General features: G+C 56.9%; 1 protein-coding gene across 1 annotated transcript in view; it reads left to right on the forward strand.

Annotated features, from left to right (window-relative positions):
• VAC14 (VAC14 component of PIKFYVE complex) overlaps window positions 1-17,221 on the forward strand; it is a 70,260-nt gene that overhangs the window by 32,648 nt on the left and 20,391 nt on the right. The window contains exons 13-14 of the mRNA XM_054198921.1: window positions 1,681-1,831; window positions 13,663-13,795. Of these exons, the coding sequence (XP_054054896.1) occupies window positions 1,681-1,831; window positions 13,663-13,795 (284 nt within the window). The remainder of the gene's footprint in view (window positions 1-1,680; window positions 1,832-13,662; window positions 13,796-17,221) is intronic.

Raw genomic sequence — 17,221 nt, forward strand, 5'->3', positions numbered from 1 at the left:
TGTGGTACATCAACCGTGTGTTGATACAGCCTTGGCGTCGTAGGATCCATCATCCTGGTCGTGTTGGCACAGATGCTGGGTTCGGTAAAATCAGTAGCTTGAACAGGAGTCCCGGCTCTCGCCCGCCTGCCGGCCCCGGTAGCTACGCCCTGAGTCTCTTTGCCAGTTTAACCAAAGATAATGGGATCTGGAAACCTCCACAGGTGGTGTTCCCCCAGCTGTGAGAGCTTGAGACCCAAATTAGCACCTTCCCCCATTGGAAGGCTGCGAGTTCAGCTGAGCCAGATGATTAGCCACTAGAGAATCTACGTAGGGCTTCAGGAGACCAGGTGTTGTGAGCTCTGCTTGAAACGAGATGCTGATGGCATCGCTTTATCTGAGCCCCTAATGTTTGAAAGCTTCGTGGAGAGGGAGGACCAAGGTCTTCCCTCTGCCAGGGACGGCAGAGCCCCTTCCCTGGAAGAGGATGAAGGCTGGCGGTGGCAGTGACCTCCCGTGCCGGCAACGAGGTCCCATCCTTGACAGCGTCACGGAGGTGCCGTATTCTTCGGGGACAGCAGCACGTGTTGTTGTTGTTGTCTTTTTTATTGCCCTTCCCTGGGGGACTTAATCACGCTCATGGGCACGGGGGCTTCCCAAGCGTGCTGGAGCCTGGTGGTGCCCCCGGCCAGCTCTGCACCAGGACCCGGACACCATGCTCAGGGGCTGCCGGGGGGGCTTAAAAATCAGGCCTAATTACAAAAAAAAAAAAAGCCCCAGGGAAACCCAGGGGCTGCTCTTTTTGATTTTCCAGGGGTCGTATTTTCAAGTTCTGCACGATCAAAAAAAATGGCCTTGTGAGAACACGTGGGAAGGCGGGGATGCTGCACTTGGGGGGCAAGGGCTGGGGGGGGCGGGGGGATGTGGTGTGCTGGATGCTGAGGGGTTAGAGGTGGCAATGGGCCTATTTTGGCAGCGTTTCTGCTCCGGGCGCAGCCCCGCTATGCTCAAGAGCATCGGGGCCGGCTGCTGAAATATCTAGACCCAAGGACGTTTGAATGAAGGGCGGGGGGGGGGGGGGTCCCAAAATAGCCTGAGACATTAGAAGGGTTGAGGACAGAAGAAAAAAAAGAAAAGAAAAAAAAAAAACGCACCAACCCACCCTGTAATAACTTCTCCAGAAATGCTATATATAGGCTAATTCGGTGATTTCTGGAAGGAAAGAGCTATGAAATGCGAATGGCAGCTGAGCCTGCGCGGAGGTGGTGGCCTGAACAGGGCACAAGGGGGGCTGCTGTTTGCCCCCAGGAGCGTCCCCACACTCCTGCTGGGGTTGTCCCACGTCGGTGGGTACGAGGGGGAGTGGGAAAGCCCAGCCCTCCCCAAAATGGGAAGAGGGAGAAGCAAGCCCTCCTTCCCGTAGCGTAAATTCAGTTTAATTGCACGTGTTCCCTTGCGACTCGCAGAGCAGAAACTGGGGGGGGGGGGGGGGGGGTGTTCTCCCTTTTTCTCTTTCCTGCCCCATCCCTCCTGCAATCATTTGAAATTTCCACGTTGAACTTCATAGGTAGCCTTCTCTTTTCCCTACGTTTTTCACCGGGATTTACTGTTTGCGTCCCATCTTACCGTCTCCAGCTGTGGGTTCGGAAAGGAGAGCTCGCCCCTGTGCGTGCTCACCCCGCACCGTCCCTCCCTCCGCAGGTTATCCTGAAGGACCTGGAAGTGCTGGCTGAGATCGCTTCTTCCCCGGCGGGACAGACGGAGGATCACGGTCCCTCCGATGGCTCCGATGTGCGACCCGGCCCAGTGGAACTTCACGTCCCAGCCAGGGCCGGCCAGCTGAGCTCCTCTGGTGAGTGCCACAGCTCCCTGCCTCCTGTGCCCTGGGCTCGCTCAGTGCACGGTGGCACCGGTCAGATTTGCTCGGGCGGAAGGAGAAGCCTCTCTCGCAGTGATAAATCATATCATAGAATGGTTTGGGTTGGAAGGGACCTTAAAGCCTACCCAGTGCCACCCCCTGCCCTGGGCAGGGACACCTTCCACCACACCACGTTGCTCCAAGCCCCGTCCAGCCTGGCCTTGAACCCCTCCAGGGATGGGGCAGCTTCTCTGGGCAACCTGGGCCAGGGGCTCACCACCCTCACAGCAAACAATTTCTTCCTCAGATCTCATTTTAATCTCCCCTCTTCCAGTTTGAAGCCGTCACCCCTCGTCCTATCACTCCACTCCCTTGTAAAAAGTCCCTCCCCAACTTTCTTGTAGGCCCCCTTCAGGTACTGGAAAGCTGCTACAAGGTCTCCCCGGAGCCTTCTCTTCTCCAGGCTGAACCCCCCCAGCTCTTTCAGCCTGTCCTCACAGAAGAGGGGCTCCAGCCCTCCCAGCATCTCCGGGGCACTCCTCAATATCAATATATCCATCCCCAGATGGCATCACTTGGGGGTCGAGTACCATGGCGCCAACCAGAGGACACTCTCTTTTCTCTAGCTCCTGTTTTGGGGATTTAGGACTCTGTTTGGCAGCAGGATGCTGCAGGGGCCGGTGTGGAGGGACGTCATTATTGTCCTATTTTTCACAGGACCTTGGGTGCCAGCCTCTTCTCTCTTTGTAAAAGCCCTCAGAGCCCTGAAATCGGTTCAGGATGGGATGCTGGCTGCAAGCCCCGCTGCCCGCAACATAAACGGATCTGCAGAGGGTTCCGTCTGTGCTTACGATGTTGCCTGTTCAAGGCTTCTCGTGTTGGCTATGAACTGCTCTGTTGCTCTGAGCGTCGGGTAGGACCTTAAAAGAGAGATGAAGAAGGACAATCTTATTTTCTGGGGACTTGGGGGCGGTTAAAAAAAAAAAAGCCTTTCATTAATCATCCCGGTACAGTGGGAAGTTTTTTTCCACCTTCCCTCATCTGTGGCTCATCCTTTGCAGTTCCTTGGCTGCCCCTTCTCGTCCGCTGCTGCTATTTAGAGGCCTCCCCATTGTCCCTCCCAGGGCCAGGTCGTCCCAACCAAAAGCACATTTCGCAGCAGCTTTGGGTTGCAACCCGAGCGCGGAGCCAAGGCCGCCTCTGCTCACGCGGGACGCAGCCACGGAGCCTCACAAAATCACCGCCGGTGCGGGGGGCTTTGCTTTCCGCTCCCCAAGCTTTCTTTTCTCTGAACATCCCAGTTCACTCGGCTTAGAAACATCCTCACCAGCAACCAGCTCAGTTTTGGTGTTGTTTGGGTGTTTTGTTGTGGTTTTGGTTGGGTTTTTTTTGTTGTTTTTTTCCGGCTCTCCCTGGCTGTAGCCAGGCTCTGCGATGATGGAGGGGTGGGGGGCTGCGATGCCGGCGACCTCCCCGACCCCTCTGCGAGTCTCATCCATCCTCCCGCTGTCAGAAGCTCCTGGGTGGAGTGGCTCCTGCGGCGCTGGCCGAGGAGCTGCAGTTTGAGCTTGGGCTGATGGTTGTCTGAGGTTTCCTTCCTTGTGGATGATCTAAAAATAGCAGGCGGGATGGCGTGGATCCGAACGGCTGCCGCGGCCCCTGTGAGCTATCTGGAAGAGCAACTTGGCTTCGCTTCTTCAAGCATAACGTTTGAAAAGCGTCTGGCTCTCCCCACGTTGAGCCAGATGTGCTGGAGCCGGAGCTCCTGTTGCCCCAGCGTGGGGCAACTTGCCCCCTCCCCCCCGCCCCCCCCCAGGTCCTCGTGGGCTCTGGTTCCGTCAACTACTTTCCTCTTCCTCATAACACGCCGAAAAATGGTTTCTTTGGAAAATTCTTTGGCGCTGAGCTTTGCACGGTCGTTGGCTTTTACCCAAAGGCAGATGGGTTTATTTTGGGGGGGGGAGGGGAAAAGGAGCCGGTTTGTTGGCCTCGGACGTTTCACGTGGCCACGGTCCCGTCTGGCTCTGACCACCCAGGGCTGAGAGCGGATCGGCTGCTGGGCTCCGTCTCCCGGGGCAGGCAGGGGCCACAGCTGGGCCGGCACCCTCCTGGATTGCGCCTGGAAAAGCGGAGGCTCTTGGAAAAGACACTTTTTGTCGGAGGGTTGGTTGGGGGGGGGGTGTCATTTTTTGGAGCAGGAGGGTGGCTAGTGGCAACCCCTCCGTCTGCGCAGTCCTGGTGAGAGTGAGTGAACCCAAATTCTGCCCCACAGGCTGACGTGTTTGCGAGTACAGCCTTTCCCAGGCTTAAAGCATGAGACGCTGGTACTGAAGAGAGGGTCTACCCCTTTCTGGGGTCACTGGTTTTGTACTGGGATGTGTGGGAATCTTCCCCAGGCACACCCCGGCTAGCACGCCGTGGCTCGCACAGTGCTTTATTGGCTACAGCATGCTATTGCAGCGTTGGAGGAGGGCGGGCTGCAGAGTACCAGTGCTTCTCCCCGGCGTTAAATCTCTCCATTCCCTTCATCCCGCTTTAGTCGGAGATGCCACCGGAGTTGGCAGTGGGAGGAGAGACGAGGGTCTTGGGTCCACTCCTCTCCTACCTCTGGGGCCTGTCTGAGCATGCAGTTGGCGGCTTTGCAGGTAAACGAGGGTGGGCACCCTTAAAACCCTTGAGCCGGCAGCAGGTCTCGGTGCCACGCTCTCCATCCCACCGCTCCAGGCTTTGCCAGCCAAGCGGCCAGGGCAGGAGGGGAGGCGGAAGGGGCCGGTGCCCCCATGGTCTTCCCCCGGCTTCCTCCGGCTGCCTTTCTTCCCTCGGGATGTGTTTATGCAGTTGTTTCCCTGCCATTGAGTTCGGTTTCCTTCAGATGCCGGTTGATTAGTCAGGAAAGCCGTGTCCCACTTCCGCAGCCCGTTCCCAGCTCCAGTTTTTATTTAGCCGCTTTGTTGTGCAGTTAATGTAAGGTCAGCTGGCCTCGACGCCTTCTCCAAACACAATGAGTCGGGGTCAGCCCGGCCCAGGGCCGCCTGGGAGACCCAAAATCTCTCCTCCCGACCTGCTCCGGCTGCCCAGGGAGAGGGTGGCTGGGTGCTGACCTCCCTGAGCCTGTCCTTGGTTGTCCTCTGCCCAGTTCTCAGGGACAAGGTCTGCAGGGCTGCGCCCAAGAGCTCCCGGCTCCTTGGGGTGGTGGTGCAGGCACCCACCCGGTTTGGACAATGGGAATCTGGCACCTGCTTTGCTTTGAGAGTGTTTTGCCGACCGTGTAGAAGTCAGGACAAGTAGCAGATGACCAAAGAGGGGTTGTCACCGGGGCGAGGAGGGGGGATTCTGCCCCTCTGCTCTGCTCTGTGAGACCCCCCTGCAGTGCTGCCTCCAGCGCTGGGGCACCAACAGCAGAAGGACACGGAGCTGTTGGAGCGGGGCCAGAGGAGGCCCTGGAGATGCTGGGAGGGCTGGAGCCCCTCTGCTGGGAGGACAGGCTGAGAGAGCTGGGGGGGTTCAGCCTGGAGAAGAGAAGGCTCCGGGGAGACCTTCCAGCCCCTGCCAGTCCCTAAAGGGGCTCCAGGAAAGCTGGGGAGGGACTCTGGAGCAGGGAGGGGAGCCATGGGACGAGGGGGAAGGGGTTTAAACTGAAAGAGGGGAGGTTTAGAGTAGGTATCAGGAAGAAATTTTTTATAATAAGGGCGGTGAAACGTTGGCTCAGGTTGCCCAGAGAAGCTGTGGCTGCCCCATCCCTGGAGGGGTTCAAGCCCAGGCTGGACGGGGCTTGGAGCAACGTGGTGTGGTGGGAGGTGTCCCTGCCCAGGGCAGGGGGTGGCTCTGGGTGGGCTTTAAGGTCCTTTCAGACCCAAACTAGTCTACGATTCTCTGATAGCATAGTACAAGCCCTCCAGCCTAGTTTGCAGCTCTGCTCTGCACGGGAGGAGAAAGTCCCCTCCAAAAGGATGCCGATACCATCTGGCACCTCGTACAGCATAGCTCTTGCACACATCTCTTCCTTCCTTTCTCCTCAGCTTTGTAAGGAGAAGTGGTTATAACCTTTTGTTTCGCAGGAGGCACTTCCCTCTCCGGCTCAGTCCGGTCTCTCCCGCCTGGCTTCCTGCGGAGATGGTGGGGACAGTGGTGTGCCCTCCGAGCACGTCACGCCGTCGGATGTTTACCGGGAGCCTGACTCCGTACGTGGGTGTGCTAACACACCCGAGGTCATTGCTCCCAACCGGCAGTCCGTGGGTATTCCTAGGAGTTGGTGGATTACTCCGGAGGAGGCTGCTAGAAGTCCCTGAGAAACGTAATCTGTCGAGTTCAGACTTGCTGTATCCCTGCTGGAGAACGTGCTCCAGAGCCTGGACCAAACGTGAGATCTGCTGTGATAGAGGTTTCCTATCGACGTCTTTTTGAAGGGTTTTGTTGTTAGTGAGCCAAACCACTCCCTTGATGTTGTTTATCGCTTCGTTTGTGGAATCATAGATCTGGAGAGGTGGCAGTGTAGGACAAGGTCCTGCTTCCAGATGGTCTGGAAAACATACGGGGTGGCCTCTGAGAGCACCAGGCAAGAGTCTGTAGGCTGCCGGGGGGGGCGGTCCCTGAAAGGTAGGAGAGAAAAGCTGGCCCATTGTCAGATGGCTCAGATTTGCTAAACTGGCATTTCCAATGGTAGGGGAAGATGAAGGTGCAAACATCTCCCTGCTCATCTTCTCCACAAAAGGCAAGGAGACAGCCGGCATGGCACAATGGACTGCGTGCTCTCGAAGGAGCCAGTTTCCAAGAGCTTTCGGAGGATCAGGAGCGCGCCAGCAGGGAGCAGAGGAGCCTGGCAAGCGAGAGAGGAGAGACCTGGTGCTCCTGAGCGCTCCGAGCTCAACGCTCCGGTTCCTGGTGGCTCTGCCATCTCCTTCCCTACTGGCATGGAGCTATGCGTGAGGGTTGACTTTAAAAACACTCTTCTGCCTCTTGGAGAGGCGGGGAGTTAGAAGAAAAGGGTGATCTGGATGTTTTCCTGGATGCTCTGCAACGGCAGCGCTGGGATGCCGTGGAAAACCTCAGGAGAGACCATCCAGCCAGTAGCCGTAACTCACCTGGTGTGCCTTCGGATTTACATCCCTGCTGAGACTGTTAAAGCACGTGGCCAGCTGGAAAGACTGGGGATTCCCAAATAAAAGCCGGGATTACCGGTCTGTGGGGGCTGACGCAGGAGAAGGCAGTGGTGTGCAGATAAGCTCAATCCTGGCCGAACACCTCCTGGGTGTTTGGCCAGCTTTGCTGGGCTGCCTGGGTTTCCCCAAGATGTTGCAAGGAATCTTGGTGCAGAAACGGCCTGGCGAAGCCCGTTCCCGGTCATTCCTGCTTGCAGGTTGTCTTCCCTCTGCTTCTCCTTTCCGTGCTGTAGCCTCAGCCCGCCCTAAACTCGCCACCAAGCTTAACCCCTCCTGGTTTTGCGTCTTCGCTGGGTTTTTTCTCCTCCTGGACGTTGCCTGAGCTATAGCCCTGCTGCAGTTTTGCTTATTGATTTACCTTAACAAAGAAAAATGAGCCAGTAGTGGATTCTCATCCTTCCTAGGAAATCCATCGGCACTATCGTTGCCTGCTGCCTTCCTCCAGGGCAGGCACAAGCACAGAGCCTGCGGGGGGGTGGTGGGCGGGGGGGGATCCGGAGGATCAATACAGCAAAAGCCTCATTTGGCATCAAAATATGTACCCCGGCCCGTCTGGGGAACCCCTTTGGGGTGAGATGCTGAAGTCTTGGGAGTACAAACTCCCCCACGGCTCTTTAGCCAGGTAGGAAGGAGAGAAGCGTCCATGTGGATGGGCAGCCCTGCAAAAGCAGGCTGAGCACAGCCCCTGGCCGCGCAATCCCTAATTTCGGCGGGATTTATTTCCTCAACAGCATCCTGCGCTCCGGAGAGGGGGTTTTGCAGAGCCCAGCTGAGCTGCCCGCACATCTGCATCTGTTTCCACCCTTGCACCGGGTTTTGGGGTTTGTTTTTTTGGGGGGGGGGATGGAATGGAGTGTTTGCCTTTTTTTTTTTTACGGCTCTATTTTTATCCTGCTCCACCAGGCTCCGCTGCCCCGTGTCTGCAAAAGCTAAAATTCAAAACATCCTGGGGAAGGCTGCCCGGGAAAGGGAAGGGAATGGATGGGGTCGGGGCGGGGGGAAGATGCTGCGCGGATTCCCACGTCGCCGCCCGGGGTTTCTCCCAGCACCATCTGGCAGCGCCGACGCTCGAGCCGAACCCCGGCTCACAGACCAGCTCCGGTCGCCACCGGCTTTATCCCAGCTGTTCCCGGAGGAGGAATATCCTTCTCCAGGCTGGGCTGGAAATGCGATACCCCGGGGAAGGCGCTCGGGTGGGGAAGGATGCTCGGCCCCGCCAGCTCTTAGCCCGGCCTCCCTCTATCCCAGCTGAAATTGCTTCAATTAGGGATTGCGGTAAATCATTTTAGCTAAACCGCCGCAAATACCCTTGTGGATACTCTTTAAACAGCTTACCCAGCTTTAGCTTGCTTCAGAAAGGAATCAATTCTGGTCCAATCTTATTTAAATTTGGTTGAAATGGAGTTAAGCGAGTCCACACCGGTTTTAATTAAGGCCAGTTTGAAACCAATTACGGTACATTAGTGGAAGTTGCGTTTTATGCCAGGGCGAAGTTCGGCACTTTGCGGCTGAGGTAGGAGAAGCCAAGTTCGTGTCGGAGTGTGCCAGACATCCCCTCCCTCCTCCATCCCCACCCCGAGCAATTTGGGGACACTTTGGCCACTGTAGGTCTCCAGACGGCTCAGCCCATCCAGCAGCCAGACGGCCCGAATGTTCCAAGCTGCTATACAATATATATTTATAAGGGCCTTAATATAGTTCCCTAATTGCCTGTCTCGGTTGATTTATAGCGTGACCACGCGGGCGATGGGAACGGCACGAATGGCCCCTGAGCCCTTGGGGACGTACGGGGAGGTTTTGGCAGGAGTTTGCCGGGCTCCGCTCAAGCTGGCACCCATGGGTGGCAAGGTGGGGGTGCTGCCTCGGGTGGTGTAAGAAGCCCACTCGTGTCCCCAGCTCTGCCCCAGGCTGCGAAGCTTGCCTCGGGGAAGGATTTGTTAGCCCAGCATCCCGGGAGGATGCTGTAGCCGTGGAGAAGGGTCCAGGCTGACTGGATGCCGCGTTTCGGCCACGGAACTGCAATTTCCACCTGCATTTTCACAGGCGGTTTTTACCCACTCTCATTTCACTGCTCTGTCATTCCCTTGGGCCCAAATTTCCCGTTTGTTCCTATTATAGCGGCTATCTGGGCTGAGTTTCGTCATTCCTCTGAGCAGGAATCTTTCTTCTTCCAGCTCCCCGCTCCGTACCAGCTTGAAAAAAAAAAAAAAGAAAAGCCATGAGGTGCCACCAGCCCCGCTCCGGGTACGTTAACAGCCGATCTGGCAGGTTACGGATCTGCAACGTCTCGCTTCGGGGGAAGAGGGAGAGGCGCGAGCTTCGGTTAATTAAGCCACAGTTTTCATAACACTTTCTCTCTTGCTCGTCTCTCCTGCTTCCTAAGAAACACTTGTCAAGCTGCTCCTACGGTTCTGTCGAGCCGGGGCTGCCGAGCTCCGGGCGCCGCCGGGAAGGGTTACACGATGGCAGACGAGGTGCCAGCCGCTTCCTCGACATGCCGTAAATGGCAGAGCAAAGGGGGAAGTTTGGAGGATTGGGGAGGTTGGGCAAGAGGAAGGTTTTGCCTGCCTAGAAGGTGTCATGTCCTTTTAAACTCCAGCTGAGATTTGCTGAGGTTTTTTACGGCCTGGGAGACTCCTGCGTGCTGGTTTCTCACCCCCAGAGTTATCCCTGGAGGGCACTACTGGCAAAGCTGGCCCGGCACGGCGTGCTGTGCTGGAAACTTTCCTTAGGGACAGGCAGGCGTAGCTGCTGGGCACAGGGTGGGCAAGGGAGGGGGCAACCATCCCTTTTGAGTTCAGCCTCCATGCTCCCAGAGGCACAGGATGATGAAGCAGCTCCCCAGGGCGTGCAGGCGGTTGCATCATGCTTTCCTCTCCTAAAAAAAAAAAAACAAAACAACAGCGCTAAGACTTATTTTTGCCATCTCTGTGTTACAGAATCACAGAATGGTGGGGTTGGAAGGGACTTCTGGAGATCACCCAGTCCAACCCCCTGCCAGAGCAGGGTCACCCACAGCAGGTGGCACAGGAACGCGTCCAGGCGGGTTTGGAATGTCTCCAGAGACGGAGACTCCACCACCTCTCTGGGCAGCCTGTGCCAGGGCTCTGCCACCCTCACAGGAAAGAAGTTCCTCCTCATGTTGAGATGGAACTTCCTATGGTCAAGTTTGTGCCCGTTCCCCCTTGTCCTGTCACTGGGCACCACTGAAAAGAGCCTGGCCCCATCCTCCTGACACCCACCCTTTAAGTGTTTATAAGCGTTGATAAGATCCCCCCTCAGTCGTCTTTTTTCCAGACTGAAGAGACCCAAATCCCTCAGCCTTTCTTCATCAGAGAGGTGTTGGTAGCCCTTTGCTGTCCCCTCTCCAGCAGTTCCCTGTCCTTCTTGAACCGGGGAGCCCAGAACTGGACACAGCACTCCAGGTGCGGCCTCCCCAGGGCAGAGCAGAGGGGGAGGATGACCTCCCTCCACCTGCTGGCCACACTCTTCTTGATGCCCCCCAGGAGACCGTTGGCCTTCTTGGCCACAAGGGCACGTTGCTGGCTCATGGTCCAGCTGGTGTCCCAGTCCCTCCTCGCTCCCTGCTCCCCGACCCACTGCCCGGCTCCCTCCAGGCTGGGCAGGAGGGTCAAGAGGGTCGGGAGCGAGCTGATGGAAGAAGATGGAAGACAGGGCTGGAGGTTTATCATCCTGCAGATTGCAGGTGGGATCTCATCTCCGAGGTGATACCAGTTTTTGGAAACCCGGCTGACCCAGCGGGTCCTCGCGAGTCCAAGATGTGGGAGACGCGGCACCACCTCAGGAGCGTGGATCTGAGGGGGCTTCTGGCTGGTCTGTCTTGTGCCACCATTCCCAGCCCACGGCTTTGGCCCGTGCACGGGGCTGCTGGCACCCCAGCGACAGCAGCACTGGGACCTTTCAGGGAGAAGGAAAGTTGCTGCCTCCTCCTCGTTTTTGCCTTGGGAGGTGTTTTGGGATGTGTAATGGTTTTGGCTGTCACTGGAAGGCTTGCGAGGAGGTGGTAAGGTCCGAAGCTGGCTTTGCCGTGCGGAGGGAGCACTGGGCAGGAGCTTGCAGAGGGATCACCCCCAGCAGCAATGCCATCCTTGACGCCGTGGGGGTCAGGGACACTTTTTTTGGGGGTCTTGAGAAGGGAGAAACTCCCAAGATCAGACCTTCCCCTGGGCAAGCTACGACGCTGGGGCGTTACTGGCTGGTGGGGGTGAAGATGCGATGCCCTACCTGCTGCTAGCTCTTGCTTTGGATGCTTAGGCGCTGCTGACAAAAGGGGTAAAAAAAAAAAAAAAAAATACCGCTTTTGCAGCTTTGGAAGACGGTTTCCATCTGCTCTTCGCCTCCCCTCCCCACCCTCGGCACCAGAAGGAAACCCAGCGCTTGCTTTGGGGGCTCTGCCCATGGAGACGCGAGGCTGAGCCCTGGGCAGAGCAGCTCCGTGTCGCCTCCTCCGGACCGTCTCCCTTCACCGCCCGCTTTTGAGGGGTGCCGAGCAGCTGGGGTGACGACACGTGGGGACACGGCTGTATTTTCACGCCGGCTACTCCCTGCCCTCGAACAAACGCACCTTTGTTTTTGGAGCTCATCAGCACCGCTAGATCCTCTCTCTTTCTTTCTTTCTTTCTTTATTCATTCATTTTGCCCGGATCATCTTCCACGCAGCTGAGGGGAAACACGATGCGCCGGCGAACACTTGTGCTGCTGGGGGACGGCTGCTTCAAAGCCCGGTTTGGGGTTTCGGATGCACCGAGGCAGGGTGAACACATGGCCCCGGCGACCAGGTTCTGGTCCAGATGACCCTCGTATTTAATTTTCCTTTTTTCTTTGGCTGCCTGTATTCTCTTGGCTGCTAAATCCAAACCCTGGCTGAGCCCGGGGCTGTGTCTCGGCGTATCACCGGGCCAGGCAGGGTGGAAAACGGCCCAGTGGCTTTTCCGTCAGCTTCCGTGGGCTTTGGCGGCTTGATTACATCTTTAATTGGCTGCTCCATGCTCTGCTGAGTCTCGCTAGAAGCAGACAACGTACATAAATCAAACTCTTTGGGTTTTCTTCGGCAATCTGATGGAAGTACTGGCTGTTCTGGGATGGGGGGATAACCTTGGGGCACTGGTGTGTGCCGGCTTCCCTCCTTCCCCGGGTTAGACATGGTCTGGCCGTAGGAGGAATTGAAGGAGGGAGCTCCCCTTGTTGCAAAGTCGCCTTTAAAAACCCTCTCTCCAAACATTTGCTTTGGGCGCCGTCCCGCTAAATAAAGCGTCTCCCCTGCAGTCTCCCTGGGGGAAATGCAATCCTTACCTGCTCCCCGCCCTCGTAGGTTTGAAGGGGTGTTTTTTTCCTAATGCTCTCCACGTACCCTCAGCTGGGAGATGCCCCTTTTGCCGCCCTTCCCTGGGTGTAATTAGTGTCAGACCCGGTTAGGACGTCTTGCCGAGCGGGTGCCGCGGCGGGGAGAGATGCCTGCGGCAGCATCCCATGTACCTCGCCACCTGGAGCACCGTTTGCTGTTAAATGAGCAGTAGGAGCCCCTCAAAAGTGAATTTACGGCCCTGAGAGGCGCGGAGGGGGATGCTGGGTGTTTTTGTCCACTCCAGGTGACAGGAGGGCGCAGAGCATCCCTTCACCGTACTGCTAGAAATCCTCCAAACAGGAACGAGCCTCGCAGGCTGGATGTGGCTCGGAGCACGCCTAAGCTCTCCGGAGCTCGCCATCCCTCCTCTCTCCGCTTTCACACCCTCGCCTTCCCTCCGGCCGGGGCGCTTCCCGCACCCTCCTTGCTTGGAGAGTCCAGCCCCTCTCATTACCTTTATTTTTCTGCCTTTGAGACTTATAAATGTGATGGGTGATGGGCGCTGCCTCGAAACAAAGCCTTGTTTGCCTTCTGGGCAGAAACCGCGAGCAGGGATGCTCCAGGCTGGAGGGACTGCGGCTCCTTCGTGCCAGTCCCCCCTTCACCTGCTTCTGGTATAAAGGGGTGTTTGCAAACAGAGAAGGAAAAAAAAACCATTTTTTTGGTACAATCTCTAAGCCTGGGGCTCTGCTGGGGTTTGACCAGTACTGTATGCTAGCCCCGGGGCACGTTGTATGCGACACCGAGGCACCAAGTGGCCCCTGCTCAGAGAAAATGATGTCACCGAGCGTAAACTGGTGGCCGTGCCGTGACCCAGGGCTGAAGGTGTGCATCTGCTGCTACGTGCGCGCTGGGCTCAGGGCGTCTGCGGCACACAGGGCTGGATTTAAAGGCTCTTCAGTTCACCAGCAATTTGGTTTTTGGGATGAGCGTACGTGCCATACCCGAGGAGACGGGGTTGCCTATCAATCCAGGGCCGTGGGCGCCCCTTCTATCAGCTGTGAAGCTGACGGCTCTGGGATATCTCCCAAAAAGCCCGTTTCACCCCCGCGTGCTGCTTCAGGGGCTGGGACCACCGCAAGACGCTTTGCCCTGGGCTGGAGTGAGCTGTGGCGGGGCTGGCTCTGCTTGGACCGAACCGATGTCGGTGACACGAAGCTTGGAAATCTTTTTTTCATGCCCCAGCCCGCCTCTGCTCGGTGCTACGGCCGCGTTTTGGGTGGCTGCTCTCTGACTGAGACCGCTTTGCCAGGAGGGCCCCGGCTGCTCTAATTTGCTCTCCCCTTCCCCTGCCTCCCCAGGTATGAAGGGCTTGGAGTGCTCGCCCTCCACCCCCACCATGAACTCCTACTTCTACAAGTTCATGATCAACCTGCTCAAGCGTTTCAGCAGCGAACGGAAACTCCTGGAGACCAGAGGAGCCTTCATCATCAGGTCAGAGCACCCCAGCAGCCTGCCCGAAACCCCCGAGCACCGTCCCCTCCCCTGGGCAGGGTGGGACGGGGATGGACGGGGTCGAGCAGCCCAAGCGCCGAGCTCCCTGGGAGCCAAAGCCATTTTTCCGGCCTCCCTCGCTCACCGGCAGACGGTTTCAGAGCAAACGGGACTTGCCTTTCACATGTCAAGGCACCATATTTCTCGCTCCCGTTCCCGGAGGCAAAGTAGCTCCTTATTAAATTGCGTTGTCAGAGCCCATTTTGTTAAGAAACAACTAGCCCAGCCGGTGCGTGAAGACAGGCTTGGGCTCGGAGTGCCAAATCGAGTGAATCTCTCCACCCGGCTGGGCGAAATGCTCAGCCGGAGAAAACCTGCCCCCCCAAAACTGCGTGTTTCCATGCTCGGAGTTGGTAGGATTTGCTCCGGCTTCTTAAGGAGCGGAGGCGGAGGCTTGGAAAGCCAAGTGTCGTGGAGGCTGGAAAGCCAAGTGTCGTGGCAGCTGGCAGGGCATCATCCTTAACGCAATGAAATCTGGGGCAGGGGACACCAGTTCCTCATCTCGCTGGGAAATAATGGGCTTAACGGTGGAGGCGAGGTGGGGAAATCAGTGAGGAGGCTGGGGGGAGGAGGGGGCAGGATTTTCCTCCCTTGCTTTCAGGGAGGTGGCGTCCAAATGAAGGTGGGGGGAGCGAGAAACCCAAACCCTGCTCGCGTGGGAGAAGAGAGCCGCCTCTCCGAAGATGGAGGGGTGCGCCGCCGGCTTCCTCCCGTGAGCGATGAACACGGAGGTGACAGGCGGCGGGTTGCAACGAAGAGATGAAACGCGGGCAAGGGCAGGGTTGCAGCCACCGTTTGGGCTGCAGGGCAAGGATTTCAGAGGTTTCCCCCCACTTACATTGAATTTTGATGTAATACATTACGTTTCCCCCACAAAAAAAAAAAAAAATCTAGCTGAGCATATGTTTTTCTGAGTCTGGAAAGCTATTTAAAAGCCGGGCAGACGTGGTGCTGAGGGACATGGGGTAGTGGTGGGTTTGGCAGTGTCGGGTTGATGGTTGGACTCGATGATCTGAAAGGTCCCTTCCAACCTTGACGATTCTATGATTCTGTGTTGGGATTAATCCTATGGGGATCTAAGAATAGGGCAGAGACAATATCCCACTCGTAGCATCCCCTCTCTCCTCCCTGGTCTGCGCGGCCCCCAGTTTGAGCAGCCCTTGGGCAGGGGAAGCAGCCCTATTCCTCGTTAAGGGAGCAGGGCAATTAGAGCAGTAATGAGCCGGGGCAGGGTCCCATTTAAAAGCTCTTCTGGATCACAACCACCTCAAATCTTCCCCTCCAGCTCTGGCAGGATGAGCCTTGGCCAGTTTTCCCAGCAGCCAGCCAGCCGGCAGTGCGGTGTGACCGGCTCCCGGCAGCTCAGCAGGCCGGGGCTTTTTACAGTGACTCATGCCCCAAAAAATCCTGTAAAGCAAAAAAAAAAAAAAAAAAAATATATATATATATATGACTTTGTCCTTTGTCAAGTCACGTTGTGGCTCGCGTGGGGTAGGTGCAGGTCTGGAGCCAAAGCGGTGGTTCTGGGAGGGGTGAGCCATGCCCTGGGGTGCTGTGATTAACTCTGAAACCTACTGATGGTGGTGGAAGTGCTGGTGTTAGCTACAGCTCTGTTGCCTCCTGAAAAAGCAGGATGGGAGCAGAGTGGGGGGGAAATACTTTTACAGGACTCTTTGGAAAAGCCTGTTCTCTTGCCGGAGAGCCCCGGTGAACGTGGGAGCCTGGTGGTGCTATTTTTAGCCACTTTTCCAAATTGAAGCCGTATGTGCATTCCCACGTTCCATCCCTCCCTTGTCCACAAGCCAGCTCAGCTGTTGCGCGCGGCGGGGTGAGAAGCCAACCCCGTGTTTGATTTGCGAGATGCCGGGGTGGAGAGCACCAAGGGGATGCTTGAGAGACCGGGACGGGGGGGTGTTAAAGCACGGTCCTCCTCCACCGCTGGCTCCCATCATCTTCCCCCCCTGGTTCCGGGACCACCCTTTCTTCTGCCAGCCGGCCCGGGAATGGGGAAGCAGGGAGGAAAATCGACCTGTTAAGTTTAGGCAGTGATTTGCAGCCGGAGGGTGAGCGCTCAGAGGAAGGGGAAGAGGGCGACAGGGTTTTCATTAAAGCCCAGCACAGCGATTTTCCCCGTCACGCGGCCAGTGGGCAAGTTGGAAGGTCTGTGAGGTCAAGCGGAGGGTCTACGGTTAAAGGTTGTTTATTTCTAACCCAGCTCAAGCATGTTCGCGTCTGGTTGCTGACTCGGAAAGGACTTTAGTCTCTCTCCTGGCATGTCCTCGGGGTCCCGGAGGCAGAGGTTACGGCACATGGTGTGCTTGAGGATGGGAATGCTGTTGGAGCAGCGATCTGTGCAGGAGCCCATGGAGGTGGGACCATCCCTTGCTCTGTGTGGTCCCCAAGGTGCACAGAGCTGCTCCGGTGCCTGCCCGCCGTGGGGAAATGGGTGGGAGAAGCACCTACAGCCCTCCTGGGCGGAGGTGGGGGCTGTGATGGGTGGTCTCGCCATCAGTGACCGCGGTCCCAAGCTGGGTATTTTGGGATGATTTGCCAGAGAAGACAGGGTGAAGCTATAATATAGCTATAATATATGGAAACATAAACTGCCTTCAAAATAACACGCTAAGCTCCAAAAGCTCCTGTCGTTCATAAGGAAGAATCCAGATCGTTTCTTCTGCCTTGCCTGGGACCGGCGGGCTGGGGGATAACCCAGCGCTGGCACATGGTCCGTCTGCCAGGGCTGCGGGTGGATCCAAGAGATGCCCTTCTTAGTCTGCCGCCTTCTCCAGTGGGATCCAGCACGGCATCACCAGATCAAACCATGGTGCGGTGCCTCATCTGTGCCACCACCCAAGGGGACCTCACGGAGGGAGGCTGAGCCCCAGCAGGAGGAGAAGGGATGGACAGCATCAAGGAAAGGGCTCTTCAGGCCTCTTCAAAGCTGCTTAGATGCCTCCTGAACGCCTGAGCGAGGGATCCTCTTTGTGAAGGGATGTGCTGAGGGGACTCCAGCGGCTCCAATCACCCGGAGTCTCAGGCTTTCCACCCCTCTCCCCTTGAGGAACCGGCAAGGTGAAAAACCTGCTCCCGTGGTCTCTTCCAAGGATTTCCTTTTGGCTTGGCATCCCTTTTCCTGCATCGCAGCAGACAGGGGTTTCCTTTGGGGATTGGTCTCTGTCACTCGTGGCTTTTCTTTTTTAGGCAGGAAGCCAGTAAAGTTACTTGGCCTTCAAAACTCAGGATTCAAAGCTCTGCCTTCTCTTTTTGAGGCAGGCGTGCTCAGAGGTGGCTCCCAAAGGCTTGTTGGAGGCAGGAGCATCCGCCGTCGCTCAGCGTTACCTCTCACCTTCATGAGCAGACCTGAGA

Source organism: Rissa tridactyla, chromosome 4, assembly GCF_028500815.1.
Source record: "Rissa tridactyla isolate bRisTri1 chromosome 4, bRisTri1.patW.cur.20221130, whole genome shotgun sequence".
Taxonomy (NCBI): Eukaryota; Metazoa; Chordata; class Aves; order Charadriiformes; family Laridae; genus Rissa; species Rissa tridactyla.